This window comes from Coturnix japonica, chromosome Z (genome assembly GCF_001577835.2).
Source record: "Coturnix japonica isolate 7356 chromosome Z, Coturnix japonica 2.1, whole genome shotgun sequence".
In the NCBI taxonomy this organism is placed as follows: domain Eukaryota; kingdom Metazoa; phylum Chordata; class Aves; order Galliformes; family Phasianidae; genus Coturnix; species Coturnix japonica.
This window is the reverse complement of record NC_029547.1, coordinates 14,547,230-14,569,953: the sequence shown is the minus strand read 5'-3', so window position 1 is coordinate 14,569,953 and position 22,724 is coordinate 14,547,230. Positions and strand designations below refer to the sequence as shown.

General features: G+C 36.2%; 1 protein-coding gene across 5 annotated transcripts in view; it reads right to left on the bottom strand.

Annotated features, from left to right (window-relative positions):
- Positions 1-1,183: 1,183 nt before the first annotated feature.
- ADAMTS6 (ADAM metallopeptidase with thrombospondin type 1 motif 6) overlaps positions 1,184-22,724 on the bottom strand; it is a 145,430-nt gene continuing 123,889 nt past the window's right edge. For 2 of the 5 annotated variants that reach the window (XM_015848614.2, XM_015848618.2), the window contains exons 21-25: positions 18,931-19,060; positions 15,798-16,002; positions 9,550-9,726; positions 8,121-8,277; positions 1,184-4,648 (exon numbers count right to left, since the gene is read on the bottom strand). In XM_015848614.2, the coding sequence (XP_015704100.1) occupies positions 4,539-4,648; positions 8,121-8,277; positions 9,550-9,726; positions 15,798-16,002; positions 18,931-19,060 (779 nt within the window). In that variant the 3' untranslated portion in view covers positions 1,184-4,538. Of the gene's footprint in view, positions 4,649-8,120; positions 8,278-9,549; positions 9,727-15,797; positions 16,003-18,930; positions 19,061-22,724 lie in introns of those variants that run through there. The other 3 variants (XR_004305532.1, XR_001551922.2, XM_032441252.1) reach the window with 3 other exon arrangements.

Sequence of the window (22,724 nt, the reverse complement as noted above, 5' to 3'; positions counted from 1 at the left end):
GTGGGAGATAGAAGGGAAATCTGACGGAGGCTAAGCAGAACCTCAGGTAAAAATGGTATCTAATGAAAGACGGATACTACAAGAAATAAAATAGAGTAAAAAAGTATAACAGAGAATTGTAGCAGCAGGATTGGCTCTAGAATAACATTTTGGATATAAGAAGGATGCACTTCAGAAGACTGAAGGGAGTTTTGTGTGCTGGGAACTATGTGGCTAGCGTAGGTGATGTTAGGTATAAAGTAGCGGCAGTAGGAAAAGAGAGGGAAACACAAGAGCGTATGTTTCACTGTGTGCAGCTTCTTGGGGTAATCCAAAACACAATTGCTCCAGGGGGGAAAAAATACTGAAAACTGAACAATATTGGAGGAGTATCAGGTAATAAACTATAGTGTGAATGGACATGGGAGGTGTCAGCCGTCTCGGAGTCACAGAGGAAACTGTTCTTACGCCAAGTAATTTACTAAGACTATTCTATCTCTGACTTATGAATTGGAAGGCAATAATACTTCTTGATAGTAGATAGAAATATTGGTACCTTTGAAATATGCAGTTGTTTTTTGAATCCTCATTAGTAAACAGTATTAAAAAGAACAAAAACCCAAAGCCAAGATTATCAAATGCCTTGTCAAAATATTTACGTTTTTGTAATTTCTTTTGACCCTTACTCTTATTAAGAGCAAATATTTTAATGAAAACAGAAGGTGTTCTGGAGAAACAGAAAACATTCTACAGGGCTTTATCACAGATTTCAGTACAGGATATTTTAACTGCATCCCGTAAGAAAAAGAAGCATCTTTCAACAACAATGACCTAAGCACCAAGTCCTCCAAATGACTTTGTTCCCTACATTTATGGTTTCCGATAAACTTCAGATAAAGCCTTAAAAGCTCAATGCAAGAAGGACATTTTATTGTTATTGTTGACTGACTGGTAATGAAGTAATCCCAAGGAGTACAGGATATTTTGATACCATTAATCTCATTCATGATCTACACATATTGCTTAGGCTAAAGCATTATTTAATAATGCACACAATGATATTACTCTTGCTTACTTACTCTTGCTGATGAGCGACAAACTGCTGAATGACAGAATTCTGACAAAACGTTTAGATGCCAGAAGCAAACATTAAGCAAAACATTAAGAACTGGAGCAACTGCAAGTCAGACAACAGGACCATGGGTATCATTCTTAAAAGCTGCAGTTTTATTTTACTAAATTGTCTATGTTAAAAACAAATCTGTGCCTGGTGTGGAATTTCACTGCATCAAGTGTTACAATATTTTTGTTTTCATTAAAAGCAGAAGATTGCATGTACAACAAGTGTTAAGAAACATGACAATAAATTAGAATATAATTTACAAAAAGCAAAAAATAATAATAATAAAGTAACAGTGTACCACATTAATACTGAGTATAAAATAATAAGCAACTAATCACAATAATACAAAGGTAATTTCAGTCTGTATTATTAAGGATATCTATGTAACATTCACTCCATTACAAAGTTCCTAACAAAATGGCCTATTTTGGGGTGTACACACCTTAAGGGGTTAATCTGTAGGTTTTTCTTTGTTTTGATCTTCTTCAGCTGATAGCATTGCTCAGTGAAAGTACTGGCAGCAAACTGATTTCTGTATTTAATATTCTACTATTTGATTCTAGGCCTGTCATACTTATAGCCTATACAAATAGTCCTATTGTCACTATTTAGGAATATAACACTATTTAGCTTAGATTACATAGTTGGCTACAGCGTAGCAGCAGCAATGAACTGTGCTGTGGAAACCAATTATTTTTCTCTGAATTAGTCTGAAGTGTTGCTTAGTTTGTAAATCCACATACATTCTGTTTGTTCCCTTTAACAATACGATTCAATGTTGCTCCAGGGAGTTCTTTAAATTCCAGCCTCAGAGCTGTTACATTGAGTAAACATGGGACTCCCTAGTGTGCTAGCACCAGTAAGAGAGCAAAATGGGTCTTTGGAAACACTCCTTACCATTTTCATGTCCTAGGTGAGGTAAAAAAAAATACATATAAAAAAACACTTTTCTTGTTAACTGAAAAGACACATTATCTGATAAACACAATCATGCCCTGGAGAAAACCGGACCCTGATACAGAGAGGCCTCTTGCTTACAGAATGCTATAGCAATGCCTTTCCCTTTTATTGTATTTTGACTTAACCAGGGCATGCTAGCACCAAGGTGTTTTGTCAAAAGAACACAGAAAGTTGATTCACTTAACTGAGAAGGACTACAATCTGCCCCTGATCCATATGTGCAACTCCCAATGGCTGTTTGTTTACTGGTGTCAGTTTTAACAGGAGTTGTTTACATAGTGATGAGAGCAGCAGATAAGCATACATGAACAAAGGCAAGCCAACTGAAAATGAGTTCCACTGGTCACAGGCATAACAAAATGAAAATACTGGCAAGAGGTAGCAGATGGCAAAATTCTGATGGTAATGAATATGTGGATTACACAAAACCCCACTGAGAGATTGTCAGTATATTAGGGGCATTTCATAGTATGAGTCCTCTTAATAGTATCTACTTTTCCATGTTAATTCACATTAGTAAATACCGTGCAACACATTTGGCTTGTTATTGGTAAAATACACTGATACACTTCAACCTCATCATGTTCTGAAATCAATCATCTTTCACTGAAAAGTGTACTTGTTTAAAAAATTAAAAAAAAAAAAAAAAAGTGCTATTTGAGTTAAAATTTGTAATATGTTATTGTTCACATAATTTTAATTGCACTACAACAAAGGAGGCATAGTTGGACACAAAAAGCACATTCATCAAGTACCTGCTGCAAACTGCAAGTGTTCAAGTACAACATATTAATATAAACTAGTACCCACTTTTCTTATCTCCTTGTTGAGCCTGTAACTGAGAAGTGAAGGGAAAGAAGAGTACGACATTTTGCTTTTTTAATGGTAGATTCTTGGATATGAATTGCCTAAGTAGTTTGGTTTCACATTGAAAAACGCAAGGTAATTGGTGAGTACTAAAATAACGTTAATATGAAGTAAGTGGATTATGGCCGCAGAATAGTTGAAATAGTTAAAATCATATGGAAACTAGCGACTAATCCAGAGACAGGATTTTCTTCCAGTCTCATACTGAAAGCTGCCTCAAGCTTTAAATATGATCCAGCTTGAAATGTGTACTTGGCCATTCAGGTCAAGGTGGCCAGACTTAATTCTAGCCACCCCTTTTCCAGTGTGCCTTACCCCTAATAGCCTGGCATGTACCCCAGCTCAAGCACATTCCTGACTTCTCATTTTAACAGAATCTATATATCCCCACAAGTCTTTGGTTGTAACCTTGTCTACTATGATATGGTCTCCTGAACTGCAGACTCACATATTCTTCCTCATAAACAAATACCCTTCCATTACAGTATCAAAGAAGGGAACATCTGGAATCCATTTAACTTTCAGCTTTGCAAAGGATCGTTGTTATTACACAGTAGGCTTATCTTTCGCACTGATACTTCTTGGTCTTGGAGAATCAAAAGCAACACATAAAACAGATCTGGATGCCCACTAAATTCCCACTAAATATCCACTTCTTTGTGGATAGTGATGTAAACAAAAGTGCGCTGGAGTCAAAGTCTTACATTCTAAGCAAGCTGTACCGCAGTAGCGAAAGGGCTGGCAATACAGTCTTCACTACTATTGGAGTCTGCCTCCCCCGTGGAATTGAAATATGTTCCCTTTTAGTGGACACCTCGGTTTCGCTTGTACAAAGGTTATAAAACTGCAACACAGATTTCATTTCATTTCATTTCATAGCATACTTGTACTTCATGCACCACTGCAATAACTGTTGCACCTTTTAAAATAAAGTCCCTCATGGTTGTTCTACTGAGTATAGCTTTATATGTGTCTCACAGCAGTATTCAGGAAATATGGATTACTCCAAAGGGAATTAGGTGGAATGAAGGAAAAATACATTTTTTATTATTTTTTTTTAATTTCTTCTCCTTAAATAACATTTCCAAACTCCTTCTATAATTTAAATGGTGGTGCTGTGTCATGAGATAAAATAGTTTTCATTTTTAAGCTATGACTTAACATTTTTTTTGTTTGATTCTTCTTTACTTCCATAGTAGACCAAGTCATAACAGCTACATTTTAAACAGTTTTAAATAGAAATGGATTCAGTGTCATTGCTAAGTCCATAATAAAAATTATTTTAATGGTCCAAGGAGGTAAACAGACTATTGGATTGAGTCAAAAGAACACAAATGTTCCACAGTAAGCTATTCTATATGTGTTATGTGGATCTTTCCAATTTGGCATGCCCTCCTTATACTGTGTCCAGCACTTTGGATGAATAAATCCCACTTCACAGAAGTTAAAATAATATTGAAATCCTGTCAGCTGGGGCTGACCAGTGGTTACGTTTTCCACAGGGTAATGCATTTCCAAGGACGTCAATCTTATTCCGCTGTGTGGCTCTCTTCAATAGACACTCTTCCACAATGATAATAACAAGGCACATTCTCATGCTTTCTGTGGGTCAGTGTCCTTGGCAGGTCTTGCAGCACATCTGCCTGAAGTATGCACGACTGCAGAACTTGAACTTCAGCACCAGTGGGCAATATGCCACTTTGTTCACATCTTTGCACTCTAATAAAGAAAGGTATTAAGGATGAAAAAAAAAAAAAAAAAATTAGAAATAAAGAAAATTTGAGATTTAACACATTCCTGCTCTATCCATCCATCTTACTATACTTTACTTATCTGTTGTAGTACACAAACCACGTACTTTATAAAGTCATAAAAAAGTCTGCAGGGCTTATCTCCCAGGCACTTAGAAGTGTGCCCACTTTGTCTTGAAAGAATTACCATTTATTGGGACAAATGACCATTTTAGACAGGTAGGAAATATGAGTAATTTTTCTTACAATACTTTTACAGCTTCTTTCTCTGGAGTTACTTCATTCATCCATCAGATTATCCAAACTCTAACATGACTTGCACTGTTTGGTACCATGCCTGTGCACTTGTAAGAAGCCTTGAAATATTATATGCATAGTAGCGAACAGGGAAGGGAAAAACAAAGTATTATGAATAATGGCACAAACAGCATGCGTTCAGTGACTTGACTGAATTTTGGATTATACTCTAGGCTTGGTTCCACACATCCACACTTTCCTTTAAGCAAAAGTCATTTTAATGGCTATAAGAGACAAGTTAGAGTATTTTTTCATGCTTGCATTCTCCCTGTAAGCTGGGCTTACTGCCTCAGCAGCTACAATGGCAGGAACTTTCCCAGGATGAGAAGAATTCTGCCTGCCACATGGAGGAACGATTCCTGTATTTCCATCCTGTACAAGTTGTATGTAAAGTGACGTGTCCATGTACATTACATGAGCAATACTGGAATATACCACACTTCTCCTTTGGCCCAATTTCCTTTCAGTAGAAAGAAGGTGGTAGTAGGGAACAGAATGGTTTGGTCTACGTCCAGTTCTTACTGTGATATAGCTGAAGATGGCTTAATCTGAGAGCTCTGTGGTACACTCAGGTTATACATCTGAGATATTGCTACTGCAACCCACTGCAGATTTGCACTACAATGAAGTAAATGTACTGGTAGAAGTCTGATACAGGATTTATATCTCCAGCTAAAAGCATTTGTACATTGTCTTCCTGGCTGACTTTGGCAAAGAACTTTGCTTCATTGGTAGGAAGACAGAGGGGATGTATAATGAGAAAAAGCAAAACACACAAATTAATGTTGCAAAAATGATGTGGGAAGAACAAAATTAGATGAGTTCAGCAGAAAATAATTTATCTCAAAAGAATGCTGTAAGGTTGCTCCAACAAAGAGTTTAGTGGAAAAAAAAAGAGTTGAAGAAGATGTTTAATGTCACAACATAGATCCTATTTTTATTTTACAAACACTGTATCCCTAAACTTTTTACTATTATTTTATGTAAACTACCTATACTTTCCCAAAGAAAGTGCTTCCAAGGAGGTCATAAAAAAGATCAATATACAGTGGAGCTACTCAAGCTTCCTAAAAAATTTGAACATTCTTATCTTGTGTTAGCAAAACCATGAAACCACAATGAGCTTTTAAACGGGAAAGTAATCCCCTCGGCTGCAAACTACTGAACAAGTGATTGAAGATACTTCTTTCTAACAGTGGGACCCCAAGCACAAGGTAGTGCTAGTGGGTAGCATTTGGACACAGTCTCTATGTACAAGCAGACATGCTATGCTACATACATGCACTCCCAAGGGGCAGAACTTTCCTTCCCTGAAGCTTGAAATACAGGCACAAAGTAGATAACCCATTTCATCTTAAGAGAAACAGAAGTGTACATAAAGGCAAAGAATGTCCTTTTCAGAGAATCACAGAGTGGCCTGGGTTGAAAAGGACCTCAAAGATCATCTAGTTTCAAGCTCCTGCTGTACACAGGGTAGCCAACCAGGCTGCCCAGAGCCACATCCAGCCTGGCCTTGAATGCCTCCAGGGATGGGGCATCCATAACCTCTTGGGCAACCTGTGCCAGTGCATCACCACCCTCTGGGTGAAAAACTTCCTCCTAATATCTAACCTAAACCTCCCCTGTCTCTGTTTAAAGCCATTCCCCCTTGTCCTGTTGCTATCAACCCATGTAAACAGTTGTGTCCCCCCTCCAGTTTACATGCTCCTTTCAAGTACTCGAAGGCCATAATGAGGTCTCCTTGGTTGCTTCTCTTCTGATCATCTTAGTGGCCCTCCTCTAGACTTGTTACAAGAGTTCTGTGTCATTCTTGTGCTGAGGGCCCCAGGCCTGGACACAGCACTCCAGATGGGGTCTGACAAGAGGTGAGTAGAGGGATACAGTCACCTCCCTCTCCCTGCTGGCCATTTCTCTTCCAATGCAACCCAGAATACAATTGGCCTTCCAAGCTGCAAGTGCACACTGCTGGCTGTCGGTATGCAACTGGCCAAATTAGACTGCTGGCTAAAGAGCAGAAGTGCAACTGGAATACCACAAATCCACAAATCCCAGATTTTTTCCAGTGAAGGAGCAGGTCCTTGGAAAACACTATTGCCAACAACCTCATTTTTAGTTACCCAGCAAAGCTCCACTTTGAAACCTATGAACATGCAGAGACATACATAGCCAGAAATTGCCTGATGGCATCCGTCTATAGGAGATCAGTGTATTTTCCTGATAACTGAAAAAAATTACTAATGTAATGATAATAAATAATCTTGAAATTAAGAGGAGACTGAAACTTAATCATGACCACATGAAAGTACTTTCCTTCCTTTGGAAAAGAGATATTATTTATGGTTAGAAATAAAATAATATCCTTTGAGTTTTGAAGGACAGAAAGTTCCCTAAATTGATCATTGTCTGAAGATTACTTAAGAGCACATAATAAGAATGGAAATTAAAGTAATTAAGGAGAAGTCAAGTATGAAGACATATTTCAAATGATAACAGGGAATGACAAGCCACTATTTAAACTTTAAACTTCATAACTAATAAATAACATTCTTATAGACAAACATCAATGTATTTATGGTAAGAGTTATGTATGTTTTGTTTCATCGAAATATCCCCATTTGACAGACTGTTTTGCGGACAGAGGAATTTTAATGTTAAAATTAGAATGAGCTGAAAAGTCAAAGTATTCAAACAAAATTGTAGCACCATGCAGCATTAAACCTACAGTCCCTGTTTTTCAATGAATGTGCAATTACTGCTTTTCATCATGCTAACCACTGATGGAATAGGTACAAACTTGGTGGATTAAGAAGTATGTCACCTCCACCCCCCCGCCCCTCCACCCCCCGTTTTTATCTACATTTCCAATGAAACAATAAAGAGACTGGAAAATAACAAAACAAAATTACAGTATTTTGCCTGTGGCTATATACATAGCTTGCTTGTATTTAAATAAAGAACCTATATTTAGCTTCTCGTTGACTTCACCTTGGATGAACAATGACCAAATGGAAAATAATTGCAAAAAATTAAGTCAGAGGCTGGGCAATTGTATAAGTAGAGTTTTATTAATAAAAGAATACATTTGTATTGACCAACTTACTTCACTCTTCCCAGATTAAATTATGTTGAGATAGTAAACTTACCTTCTGTGTTGGAAATGGGAGTGCTGTCACATTTACTTTCACACTGTTGCATTGATGGAGGTCTGTGTGTTTCTGAACACTCACTGGATGCTTGTCCGGTATATGAGAGGCACTGCACTGTTCGCATCTGTTGCCCAAGACCACACTGTGCAGAACACTGAAGATAAAATACAGAAAGCAGTGAAACAACAGGGATCCATTTTTTAAATATAAAACTACATAAATGAAAGCAATCAGGAACAGGACATATAGACAAAGTTTCAAAAAGGCATCTGGAGAGATTTGGTCAATACAGAAAATAATTTTCATAAAATATTTAGGACTTTTCTGTTTAACAAAATTAACATGTATGTCTTTGCAAGAAAATACAGCAATCCAATCTTAGCTCCCAAAAGAGATCAGAGTTGAGGTAGGAATACATAGTTTACAGTATTTCACATATCACATTTGAGTTTACTTGCATATTTTCAAGGGAGAAAGTGTTTACTTTAGAACAAAGAGAATTAAAATAAAGGACAGCAAGAATTCAAATCTGCTAAAGGGCTATTTTAAGGACAAAGACAAGTATCTTTCAAATAGAAATACTTTGTGGTTTCAGTACTTTTTTATTTTCTATAATTAAACAGCCTTGTTTTAAGACTTACATAAATTTATGAATAATAAGTGTCTGGACAACCAGCATAAAAGAAAATATGGACTGCAAGTTAATTAGACTGTACTAAGACAAATTACTGCCCCCTGGTTAGGCTAAATTATTTTCATTGCTGGCTTTTACTCATTTATTTTCTTTACAGAGAAAAAAACAGAGAAAATACCAACTTATTAATTAATAGGAGTCCATTGATCATAAGTAAGACGCAAAAACATGATGAAAGAAACTCAGTACATCCTGTTCTGAAACACTGCATAATTGGCAGCACAATTCAGCCTGAGCTGCAACAACTTAGACCTTCAGTAATTAAGCAAATTTTATGTAGGATCATAAATCTAATTATTTTTTTTTGCCTGCTACATATCTTTCTGTACAGTATGATATATGAATATTGTAAGCGGCTTTGTATTTCCATCGAATTTCTCAAACTAAATTCTATGTGTTTGTAACATACAGAAGCTTTAAATACTGCTGTATCATAAATTCCCTTTTCATAAAACAGTAGTAAGTAGTAAGTAGTAGTAGTAAGTAACTGGTTTATTTACAAAAAACACATGCAGAAATTCATCCAGTAGAAAATTAATTACTGTCAATAACCCTTTACAGTTCAGCAAACTATTACCTGGCATCATACTTCCATCTGAGACAGACAGGAAAAGCTTTTACTTAAGCCATGGAAACTACTTCTTATTCATTTCCAGAAACAACTTTACCCTTAGAAGGTGCCAGACTGATTGATAATACGTAGCAGATTAATATCTGCATAGAGTACCTTACCTGTCCCCAGTCTCCAGTAACCCAGCGAGGAGGAGGACATCGACCTAAACTACAGCGGATGCGGACTGGAGGTTTGCTCTCCTCTTGGCACTGAGCAGCTGGAAAAGTTTTTAAAAGATCGCTGCTTTTGCAGAGAACAATTCGATGTTTAAATCCAGGGCCACATTTTGGTGTGCACTGAAAAAAGATTGATATAAACGTATAATGAAAATTCCAGCAAGACATCGCTACATGTGTCAGAAACGTTACTAAGGAAAAATAGAAGGATACATTTATGTTTGTACAACTGAACGATAATTTTTCCAAGATGGTAGTTTTAAAATGCTTAGAAACAAACAAACTGGCTGATGACTGCTGTACTGAGTATGCTTTTTGTATGTTTCAACTTGATAAAAGTATATTTCCAGTTTTATTTACACTATTTATTACTATTTGATTCATATATGAAAATGTTTAGGTTAGTTTTAAGAGAAGTTTTGCTGCAAACTAAAAAGGTTTGCCATATGTAATGTTATGAGACAAACTTGAGTAAAACTCCCTGTTCTGCTTATATTTTTTTACACAAATCTTTTGTACCCTAAATAAATCTCTACTAGAAACCTAACAGAAGGCAGAGAAGGAAGATCTGTACCTCTGGCTGAAACATAGAAAGAATTAAATATTTATATTAAGTAGAGTGTAAAAGCAAATGACAACGAATACGTTACATCTTCTGAATCATAATCATGATTCCTTGGCTCTGGTCCAAATTCCATGGAATACTGCATTTATTTATTTTTCCCCCACAAATACTTCACAAGAAATATAAAAACATTAAAGCAGGGACTAGAAGAAAGCATCCTTTCCTAGCTGAGGAGGTCTTCAACCTTAACTGGAGCAGAGTGCTTAAAAATGACTTGCATTCAATTTCCTCTTCTTGGTTCCTATGAATTCCATGAAACGTCAGCATGAGAGAGAAGGCTGACACAACCTGCCAGCAATAGCAAGGGCAGTCTACAGGTTAGTGATTAGTACACTTTGTGAAAACAGCAGGAGACAGACAGACCTGAAACTTGTTAAGAGTTGTGCAGAGCTGCGTTCTGTGCTCTGAGTGTCACATTCTAAAACTTGAAATACTATAAAAATGCAGACAACTATCTAGCACAGCTGACTCTTAAAACAGCCGGGTAGGTACTGCTGTACTGCATGTTCGTTAGACATGCTCGAAGAATGCCTTCTAAGTTGAGGTCTCTGGAGAGGATATGGACAAAAGTGCATAGCATGTGAATCACTGTGTGGCTTTGGGAAGAGGCTGGCATCCAGTTTCTCCTGTGTGTCAAGACAGGAAAAAAGCAGAACTTCTGATAATCAGTAAAACAAACATAAAAATCCTATCTATGATAGTTTCATAACCTCAAGAAAATGGTATCAAACAAACAAAACTTTGAAGGTCAGCTCTTGAATTCCGGTGCATCAACTTTCAAGTCTCATGCGAAGTGCCCAAAAAACTGTAATAAGTGAGACAGACTACACCCAATGCCCAGAAATGAAAGTGAAGTAAGAAGACAGGTTGCCTACAATAATACTGAATCATGAAAAATAAAAAATGTCAGTAAAATTAAGCAAAGCTACATGTCTCCAAAGCAAATGAAAGACAAAATACCCTAACAAACAAAACCAGAAAATATTGTACCCCACCACAGCAGGGCTGCAGCATTTCTGACTCGTGGAAGCCATAACTAACAGTAACATGAACACAAAGAAAATGTTCTCGTCTCTGATACAACTCTTCCCAATAAAGCCTTCAGTTCTGCAGCTTTATTAACTGGAACAAAACCAAACAAACCCAGAACTAATTCACAGAGTGCAGTCAAAGCTCAACTACTGCAGTGTGACTGTAATGGTAAAACTGATATTCTTCAAGAATCACAGAATATCCTCAGTTGAAAGGGACTCACAAGGACCATCATGGTCAACTCCTGCGCCCACAGAGGACCAGCCAAAATTCAGACCCTGTGCCCGACAGCACAGTCCAAACGTAAGTCCAGCAGCTTGGGGCTGTGCCGACTGCCCTGTGCAGCCTGTTCCAGAGCCTGATTACCCACTGGCAGTGCTGGGCATGGTGCACCCCAGGGCACAGCTGGCCCTTTGGTGGCCAGGCACATGTTAATTTGCCATCAGTCAGAGCCCAAGATCACTCTCTGTGGGGCTGCCCTCCAGCCTCTCATTCCCCAGTGTGAACATATAACCAGGATTGCTCTTTCCTCAGCACAGAATCCAGCACTTGCTCTTCACAAACGCAGTGTGATTAGTGATTGCCCAGCCCTCTAATTGGTCAGTCTCTCCACAAGCTCTCTCCACCCTTGGGGGAATCAACAGATTCTCCTAAACTAGTGTCATCTGCAACCTTACTTAGAATGCATTTGAACCCTGATGGAAACATTAAAGAGAACTGGCCCTGCACTAGTGTGTGGCTGCCAGCCTGACACATAACTTCATTTACTAGAACCGTTTGAGCCTAACCTACCAGCCAGTTGTATGCCCATGTTTTGGTCTAACTCTAAACTGAACATATTCTCTTTAGGATACTATGAAGAACAGCACTGAAAGCAAGATTTTCCATTGGATTCAATGGAAGATTTGTTCAAACTGTCTATGTTCAAGTTCACTCTTATTTTCTCAACAAAAGCAATCAGACATGGCATTTTCACTGTTTTGACAATAATAATAATAATGATTATAATGCAAAAGAAATGTATGTGTATATCAAATACACATGTGTATATATTTATATATGTATTACATAGGGGTTAAAATACGTTATATTTCTGGGAACAGTGAGCAGAAAGAAAAAAAAAATCTCATTATATAGCTGTGGTATCATCAATCAAAACAACTTTGCCAAGCTACATCAAGCAAAATTTATATGAGAAAGAAGTCAGTACTTTTTCATAACCATGATAGAATACCATTACAACCCACTGCTTAGCAGAGCAAGAAGCTTTAGATAACATTAAAAATAATAAAATAAATAAAATTGTAATACATTTCTACTGTACAAAAGGCTGGATGTGGAAGATAAAGAGTACATAGTGCTGAGGATGACACCATAGCACAGACAACTACAGAGGAATATTTATGCCTCAGAGTACTTAAAATCATTAGGGCTCCATAATTAGTCAAATGGATACTATGACATGTTAGTTTTGAGACGATGGTCAGAAATTCCAATCAGAAATGAAGTACTATGGTAATGGTCACAAACCGCTTAAAAACTATTTATGCCACAGACATGATCTAAGAGTCTTCAACTGAACATGCTTTACTACTCATCCATTCTTTCCTTCTAATTCCTTCCTCTTCTGCTCCTTCCAAGTCTTATTCATTCCTGATGTACTGGAATACACTGTGTCTTCTTAGACTGGGACAAAGGCCACTTAAAATCTTTCCTGCCTTGCTTTGGATGCTCTATTTCTTACGTGAAATGCCAGCAAACAATAGAGTAAAAACAGAATTTTTTCACATAGAATAAGACACACATTAAAATTCACTGTGTCATTTCTAGGTTTCTTAAGGTCTTACTCTAAGGTGAGAAAAGTGCTCAGAGGAATTATTATTTTTTTAAATAGAATTAATTCAAGAGACAAATTTAGGTATATTCAATGAATGACTACCAGATTTACAATTTCATATTGATCTATAAAACTTGGTAAAAGTACCAGAAGATTCAGAATACAAACAAAAGCATCTGTATGTAAAATTAATGAAAAAAAAAACAAACAGAAACACAATTGGAAGTTCACATTGTGTTTTAAAATCATTTTCTTTACCTAAAAGTTCACTAAAATGGCACTTCGTTCATAATTTCTTATGGAACCAAACCAGATAGTTCAATAGCATAGCAAATTGACATTTTACTGTTGTTCAAAGAAAAATAGTGTACATAATGGGAAAAAATGTCTACACAAGTAGTTTCTTTTAGAAGAACAGATGCAGATTATATTATGTAGGCATGAAATTCAGATTGCAAGGAGATGAACTACCTTCTACAAAAGCTCACAACACTGTATTTTAACAGGCAGGTACTACAACTTTCAAATACTGCTGTAATACCTAAGCCACTATTAACTAATAATGGATGGAATCTCTATCCTTGTAGATATTGAAAAGTCATCTGGACATGGTGTTGGGCATGGTCTAGGTGATCCTCCCTGAGCAGAAGGGCTGGATCACAGACCTGTAGATATCCCTGACAAACTAAACCATTCCGTGATTCTGTGAACCACATTACCTATATTAAATATATATACATGTTAAGAGCTCCTTTGTACTATTGGTATGGACATTAGTACAAAGAAGGAGCCTAGTAATCTTGCACTTTCTTCTTCAAATTTCCAAAGGATGCAACAATTTTTGGAGATAAAAGTATGTGTGCATAGAAGAGATCTGTGCAACCACAAGCTCATTACCTTTCTTTATATTTGGTGATTAATAATTTATCTTGAATGAAAGTTCAAAGGAAAGCATGTATATGGAAAATGGGATACAATTAATCATGACTATACCACTGGTATATCATTCCAGTTTATTCTAATAATCTTTCATTTTTTCAGACAAAGAAAGTGGGCTTCTGTAAAGTACAGTACAACTGTTATCGTGAACAGAGCTTGAGAGCTTCTACCTGTAAAGACCTTTCAGGATCAGTCACAGAACTGACCTGATTCACATTTCTTCTCAGTCTTCTTAATAGTGACTACACAAAAGTAGTTTCAAGTGTTTGATGTTACACATATTACAGAAATTAGAAGCCAACACTGGCAACTGAACCAATCCCAGTGCTACAAGAGTATGTCTAAAGAAGGAATTGTAAACTTTGAAGACAAAAATAATTGAAGTGCAATTTGGCAGTATGAAGTGCAAGACAACACATTTCCAAAATGAATGAATAAATAAATAAATAAAATATCACAAATCACTATTTGAACTGGTATATCATTAACTAGAGTGACAAAAGAAAGATAAAGATACAGAGATAACAATAGTATATAAGATGGCTTTAAGTAATGAGTATGTTATGGCTGAGAAACAGAAAAAGGATTTTAGAATATACTGGTACGCAGTAGGCAATAGTATTTTCAGTAGGAGCAGGAAACAAAGGAACAAGGCACATCTAAAATCTCCTTTGGGGCAATATATTCAAATGTACAGATATGTAGACTTCAAAGTGAGATAGGAAATCAGAATGTGATCAGGATTCATACGTTTCTGATGAATAACAGCAAGAAAAGAAGGGCTTGCTGCAGCTAATAAAAGCAAATAGATATAAACTAGCATGGAATGGAATTAGAGCACTTCTTGTAACCCAAAGAGTAAATTCAGGAACAAGTTTCTGGGAAGAAGTACAAAAGCCCCAAATAAACTAATTTTAAGATACAATTTAATCCATTTATGAAAGTAATTATTTATATGGCTGCATTTGACAGCAGAGACATAGACAGGACATAACTCATAAATACTTGTAAGTTTACAGAGATAACTTGAAAGTACTCCAAGATGAAAACAGGTGTGGTCTAAGAATCTAGAAGAGGATGGGTCTGAAAAAGCATAAAAGCATTTTTGCACTGTGATTTGCATGTATTACAGTCCCATTTAATTGTATCACAGATCAATCTGTCTTCTTAAAGCTGCACAGATTAACAAACTTCATATTTAATATTTGAGCAATGGCATGTCTTGGTTTATGCTATAACAAATACCACTGTATTTAACAGAAGATGTTCTTTCTTCAGTTGAGTGAGTAATGATTTTTGTATCTGCTTCTTAGGGCATGTTACTAAGAAAGATGATGCTTTACATCACCATGGCTACTTCACAAAAAACCTAGCAGCTTACTTTGTTTTTTGATATTGTAAATGAATCAGTTCTTCTATTCAGCTGTTCACCTGTTCAAGAACCAATGGAAATGCAGTTTTTTTTCTTTAAGACAATTGTCTGATAGCAAATGCTTTTCTAATATTTGATATTTTGTTGTTTTCATGTATTTTACTATTTTTTTATTATGATTACTAACAACTGGTCATAATTACCTGACAAAATAACAGAACTAGAAACCTAGAAAATAAAGACAAAAACTGGTTCAATAATCCAAATGAACCAAAATTTTGAATTTTTCATCAATACTTCATGTGGCAAGCAGCAGTAGGAAATGTACCAATATTCATTGGTCAGAGCTCTTCTCTTATTGAGCTAACATAGCAAAATTTCCTTACTTCTGACCAGTCCAAAGCGACCCACTGTGGGGGGCAGGACTGATTGTTACAGGGCTCTTTCTCAATAGGCCGGTGTGTTAAACAGTTGGCATTGTCCAGTGTCTCTTCCTCAGAAGGTCCAATCTTTCTGATACAGAGAACTGTTCGTGAACGCACTCCTCCATCACAGGTCTTACTGCATTCTGACCAATCTCCTATAAACCATCTGAATAGAAAAAGTTAGGAAAGTCTATTACTGCATGTCAGAAATTGAGTAGATTATTGCACAAACCCAGAATACAGTTTCATCTGCTATTGCTGTTAACAATACACCTATTCAGAGTCAAATCAAGCAGACACTTACAAGTCTTTTAATTCATGCCTCACTGCAATCGTATCTTCCAGTAAACACTAATGATTTTTCTACAGTTGCAATTTCCAATCTAGTCTACAATAGTTAAAAAGGGGAGTTAAGCCTGACAAAGCTTCAGTTGTTTAAGTAGATTTCCACTGGACTTGCATGAAATCATCCATTTAAAAATGGTCTGCAATTGGAAATGTTTGTGAACCACTGTTGCAGGTTAAAGAATAAGTTATAAGCCAAGATGCTTGCCTCTTTAATAGAATTGCAACAATTGATCTCAGAATTGGCCTGTCAGAGATCATTTTTCATCTGATTATGAATGTTATCAACATGCTGCCAACATGCAAAAAAATGTCAGGCATGTCAGTTACTATGGATGCTAGTGGAAGTGTGCTTGGAGCAGCATCAGAAAATGTCACTGTCTAAAGCCTCAGTCAAAAATATGTGCTGCCATCCCATTTTGTTTTACATAAATTATTCTATTACGGGCCTGGATCAACACAGCTTTTTTTCTTTTTTTGCTCATTTTGAGGCAAGTCAGAGACATGAATAGATATGTCATATTCTGATATTATTGCAGTGAAAGAGAATCCATTTGTGACTCTTTGCCAACAAACTAATGCTTTTACCATGGCAGGGGGAACTAGAAGCTTTCCAGAGCTTGGCACTATGATTTGCTCACATGCATTCTCAGATACCTTCCATAGTTATATTCTATCACAATACAGTACTGTTAATTTTTTTTTAAAGAAAAAAACCTATGAAACAATCAGTGAGATCCAGAGATAGTCACCTGTATATTTTCTTAAAATCTGAAACCTTAGATGTTACCTACTTCAATGCAATCAAACATGGTCTTTGCTGCTGTTAGAAGCCTCAAATATAATGTAACTGGCATTCACTCAGGAGGTGGCACATAAGCATTTTCATTACCATAGTTTTTAAAAATCACCAGAAGGAAACTGGAATTGAGTTAAATAAGAAAAGTATTTAACTACTCTGTTAAAAGAATAAGCCTTAATGGCTGATGAGTTTTTCAGCCAAAATGGTCACGCTTCCTTAGGGAACCATCTCAAGGACAGTATTTCAACAGCCTTCACCTAGACAGCCCTGGAATGAAAAGAACTAAGAGCCTTTTCTTAGCAGCTGGCACTTTCTATTCACCCTGTGGGGAGCATCGGACTGCAGGGAGATAAGGAATTAAGTGCTTTGTCATATGCAAGCATCTGCTTATTAGTATATAATTAATACATAATACAATCAATATATACAATTGCTTTCTGAGTCTTGGTAATTTGGGCTTTACTGTGTTTGTGGATTTGCCTGATGGACAATCTAAAATTGGCCTGCTATTCACTCCATTTCACTTTTATTCTTTAAGTCAGTGGGGGGGGGAAAAATGTTAGAATAACTTTAAAAACAATTTTTAGAGGTGACAATTTATTAATTGCTAAGTCACACAAGGGATGGGATAGGGAGGCATTTTGTAAAAAGGAACTGGCCAAAAGATACTACTGCTCCCATGTCCTTGATATCCTTGCAGGATAAGCATGTATTTACACATAGGCTGTGGGGACAGTAATTTAGATCTGTCATAGACTTTTTTGTGAGGTAGCACATCCATACTCATACTCAAGGTGAGAAGAATGTAACAGCTTTATTTCTGAATAGATACATGAGATAGGGGGATTAAGTCTAGAAGACTGCCATCCTTCAAATCAAGTATGAATTGAAAGTCTAGGAAGACACTGGTTTCATGAACACCCATTGCATCTTAATGCATTATAGTTTTGTTTCCTTCTTCCTTGTGTCTTACATGCTACAGTCATACAGTTTTTTAAAGAGACTGCAGTATTTCTTTGCTATGTAATGTCTATACTAGTCAGAATTACTTACTTTTACGTCCAATTAGAGTATAAGTACAGAGTATCACCACACTTAACCAGAGCTTGTAAATCAACACACTCCCATTTTATACATGTTTTTTAATTTCAAAAAGTAAGAAGGAAATGTTGTGCATATGCTGAAATTATTTGCCAGTGCAAAACATCATAGTCATTCCTTAACAGTTTTTGCAGTAACGTTAAGCTATGTTACAGATCAGTTCTTGCCAAATTTCCTTTTTGAACAAATGAGTTGCTATGTTTTTAATTATCGTAGTATATCGCAGACAGCTAACCTTAAAATAAACTTAACCAAGTAAGACCTAATCCTAAAGGCACACATTACTGTATGACACTGAGAATCATAAAGTTGCTTTGCAAAACTATTATGAGTAAATGGTTTGGTATACTAACCTGTTTCTTTGCTTACTATTTCCCTTTTGAGAAAGACAAATCAAATTTTAATATAATACACATAGAAATCCAGAAAACATTTAATACATCCTCTTCAGTGTGAGAAAGTTAACCTCTCAACTCGAAGTCCTTCTGTCATTAGTGCCATAAGAGTGGTCTCCAATTCTGTTCTCAGCGCTATTCAACACATCTGACAACTTAAACTACTTCACTAGCATTTTTTACTTTTTACTTACAGTGCTGTAAGTGTCACTGTTTCTCTGTTAAATAAGGCCTGTTCTAGGTGAAAAATAAATAAATAAATAAATAAAAATCATTCTAGAGGAACGAGAGGCCTTAACCAAAATCCAGAATAAAATATCCTGTCTAACAAGACTGAATCCTCATGTCTGACCAGAATTTTATACTACATTTGATCCACTGCATTTATTATATATTACAAAGGATTTTCTATAAATGCAAGACAGATACATCTTAGTGATCATTAACTTACTCAGGTGGGCAAGGCTCAGTGTTGCAGGCTCTTTGGTTTTCTGGAGGCTTACTGTCAGGGTCACAATAATTGTTTTGTACAACAGAGTTGTCATCCAACCTTTTACACACCACCTCTTGTTTCTGCACACCTTAGGATGAAATTAAACACCATTAATTAATCATTCTTACTCTTCTGCTTGTGCAATAGAAGTATGTTTCACCTATTAATTATTATTCCCACTACCCCACTTGAGCAGGCTGAATGCTTCAGGGATGTGAATTCCAACTGACTCAGTGTCCCCTGACCACGAAGAATTTTTCATTTTCTGTTAATTTTAGGACACTTCGTTGAAAGAAGATTTTAAATTGCTGTTGTTTTCTAAAACAAAGAGAATATATTTATAGATTTACTAACAGATTGTTTTTATTTGTGTACTGTAAAAAACCCATTTTCCATCTATCCTTCCCTCTTAGTAAAAGACACTCTGATTTCCAAAGAAAATATCACCAAGTAGAATGTAGACACTGTTCAATGCAGAATTGTTGTTCGCAGGCTCTGGTTTAAAATAAAACAGCAATCTGGGATACAGCGCTGCATTTTCACACATGTCATCCTAGAAATATTTTCTTCATTAAAATAATGAATTATTATTCATTCTGAAAGATGCAGTTCGTCTTGTGAACGCTCATTCTGCCTGGCACTCCCAGCTGCTCTCTCATCATGTTAACTCTCAATAGGCACTTCAGATTTCATTATTATTTCCTATACATAGTGACCTATAACTGCCAAGGCAGCATTCATTACAAGGTAACACTGCAACAGATTTTCCAGCTTTTAGAAAACAGAATATAAGGAAAGACATTAAAGAGCCACTGACATATGACAACAGCACAGCTCCAAGTGTTGTTGTAAACACTGATACACAGGGCCTCCTCTTTGTTTCTAGAATAAATTGTGGACAACTGTGGAACTTCAATTCTTATGCAGTTCTTAACAAAGGTTGTTACAGTACTGAGATAACGGGATTGAAGCATAAGAAATGAAAAAAGCCTTAAATCTTAAAACAAACAATTACTTAACTTTTTCCAAAATCTGAAATGCATGCAAACAAACAGGGATTAAAAAATCCTGGCTTCCAACTTACATTACAGCCCTCTCTCTTTATTTTAAAGCAAATGTTTCACAGGAGGCAGATATGCAGTAAAAAAGTAATTATACAAACATATTTTTCAGACAGTAAACAGCCAAATAAAAACATGGGATTTAGGTTTTTTTCTGATTTTAAACTAGCTAAACAACTTACCTTTCAATTGTTGATTTTGTTATCCATTATGAACAAGAACCAAGTCTTTGGTTTCTAAAATTAGACCTATATGGAACTTTGTACTTACTTCCAACAGTGAGTCAAGCATAGCATTGAGATGCTTGAAGTTCAGCCCATAAAGCATCCTGCTTGGCTATGAACAGAAATCTTCCAGTCTAAGTGCACAGGCATTGTCTCTATGATGCTAGGAGACATGGGATGTGAGACATATGTCTCTCTGACGTTATGCACAAAATGGAAAACTCATTTTTCACAACAGTCTTGAGAATATTATTCATTCCCTCAAAAAGCTGCAGATCCAGCAGTATTAAGTTTGAGCATACAGTATTTCTGTGACAGTGGTAAACTTAGTCACATAGGATGGCAAGACTGCAGTTTCTAAACAGTAGTTATTTCTAGTTTTTATTCAATTGCACCCTAATGTAAAATATATAAACCATCTTCCAAGTATGACCTGCCTGTGCTATGTGAATGTCTTATTTGCTCGTTACAGATTAAGTCTCTTTCTTCTCTTACTGACACTGATCCCATCAATCTGGAATCCCTGACAGCACTGTGGCCACGAATGCCCATTAAAAAATCTTCCCTTTCCCCATCATTCTAGACATTCTGATTATTTTGTGTCACACAGCTGGAGTACTTTACTGGAGATGTAATCCCAGCTGAAATAACTTTGTTCAGAAATAGGGAATTGCTATTTAATATAGAACCGACATTGCATCCTGAAAAATAAATATTATGTGACTTATGTAACTACAGAGCCTTCTTAATTTGAATACTCTCAAAAGTCTGCAGGAGGATGCTACAATGTGTAAAAATGGTTCTGAACTAAAATGTGTCTATTCCGAGCAATCAGGAGATGAGTTAGATTTAATCACTCAGCATGACACTTCCTATAAGCAGTCTGTTTAGCAGGTGAGAACTTCGTGTATCAGCCGTCAAAATCATGTGCCATCTCATGTCACCTCAAAATCACTAACCATTACAGACACCAAAAGAGACCTAATGCTGGAGTCTTGACTCTATCACAGTCCCTAAATTACTACTGCTGTGAAAAGATACCTCCTTTTTGTTTATAGCTACACATAACCTTCCCAAAGTAGGCACTCTAAATCATTCATAGAATGTCTGACATCTCAAGTTATTCATAAACATCATGATCATCATGATCATTTAAATGAAGCTTTATTTATAAAAATATACTGATTTGAGATGTGTATCCCACAGGTAAACCAGGTACAACAGATCAGCTGCTTTCATTTTTCCTTCTTTCTACACATATCTGGATGCCACACCACTATACAACTGCAGGAACAACAAAATAGTGCATAAAGCTGCCACAGTTTTCCAACTGCATCTTACCTACACAAATTTACATGAGTAAGCTAAAACAAAAACATGATTTTCTGTAAGATTTCTACCTCCGTTTTTCCACTACTTCTCATTTTACATGTTGTAGCAAAAAGTCCAGCTGGAGTTATGGAACTGTTAGCATGGGGGGCCCTCTAGGCCCTCCCACAGCTACTAATATTCAGATATTAAAGATATTTAAGACCCACTCAGCATTCTCAGCTGCTAACATTTTCATTAGAAGAAAGGCTTAAATTCAGTGAGGTATTACACATGAAATAAACTTTGAATGAAGGAAGGAAATAGAATCAACACTCTTCTGTTTTTCTGGGAACCACTCATTCATAAACTGATGGATCTCCACCTTAAAACTCAGGTACAATTTCTTCTCTGAAATTCATACCTGTGACTACTACATTCATTAACTGCCAGTTAACACTATTTTTTAAAGTAAATTTTAGTATAATTAACTATTCTATTGATACAGTACATTCTTGTAGTCCCTGAAGTGTTGGATACACCATTCCTTTGGCCTGACACTCCTGTGCGCCCATTCACACTTGTGTTCATTATGCTCACAATACAAATTTTGCCCAGTATTCCATAGGAATTTTACCACTGCCTTCTCCAGTGATCATGAATACAGCATGTGATATTAATCCCAATCCTTCCCATTTATCTTATTTATCCCATTTATCCCATTATCAAATTTAGCAAATTTCCTCAGAGCTTTCAATATTTTTATGCTACCATCAGAACAAGAGAAACTGAAGTCAGAAGTCATTACAGGTTCTTTAAGATGTGCAGAAAGCTTAATGCCTTTTGATCTTGCAGTTTACATTTTCAGAGAGCACTTCCCACCTACGGATCTTTTCTAATTTGTTATTAGTTATAAGTAACATGAAAAAGCTTCCAAATTCTAGATGAATGAATCTACTACACTTAATTAGTCTAAAAAATAAACAGTGTATTACAATAAATCCAGCCTGTAAAGCATGGTATGTCACATCACATTTAACCTCTCTTCTCAAGGATTTCTAGATCTTTAATCACATTTTGCTTCAAAATTTCAAATCTGCTAAAATTTCAGTGTTATCAGATTTCTCTATTCATACACACACAAAAATATAGTAAGAGA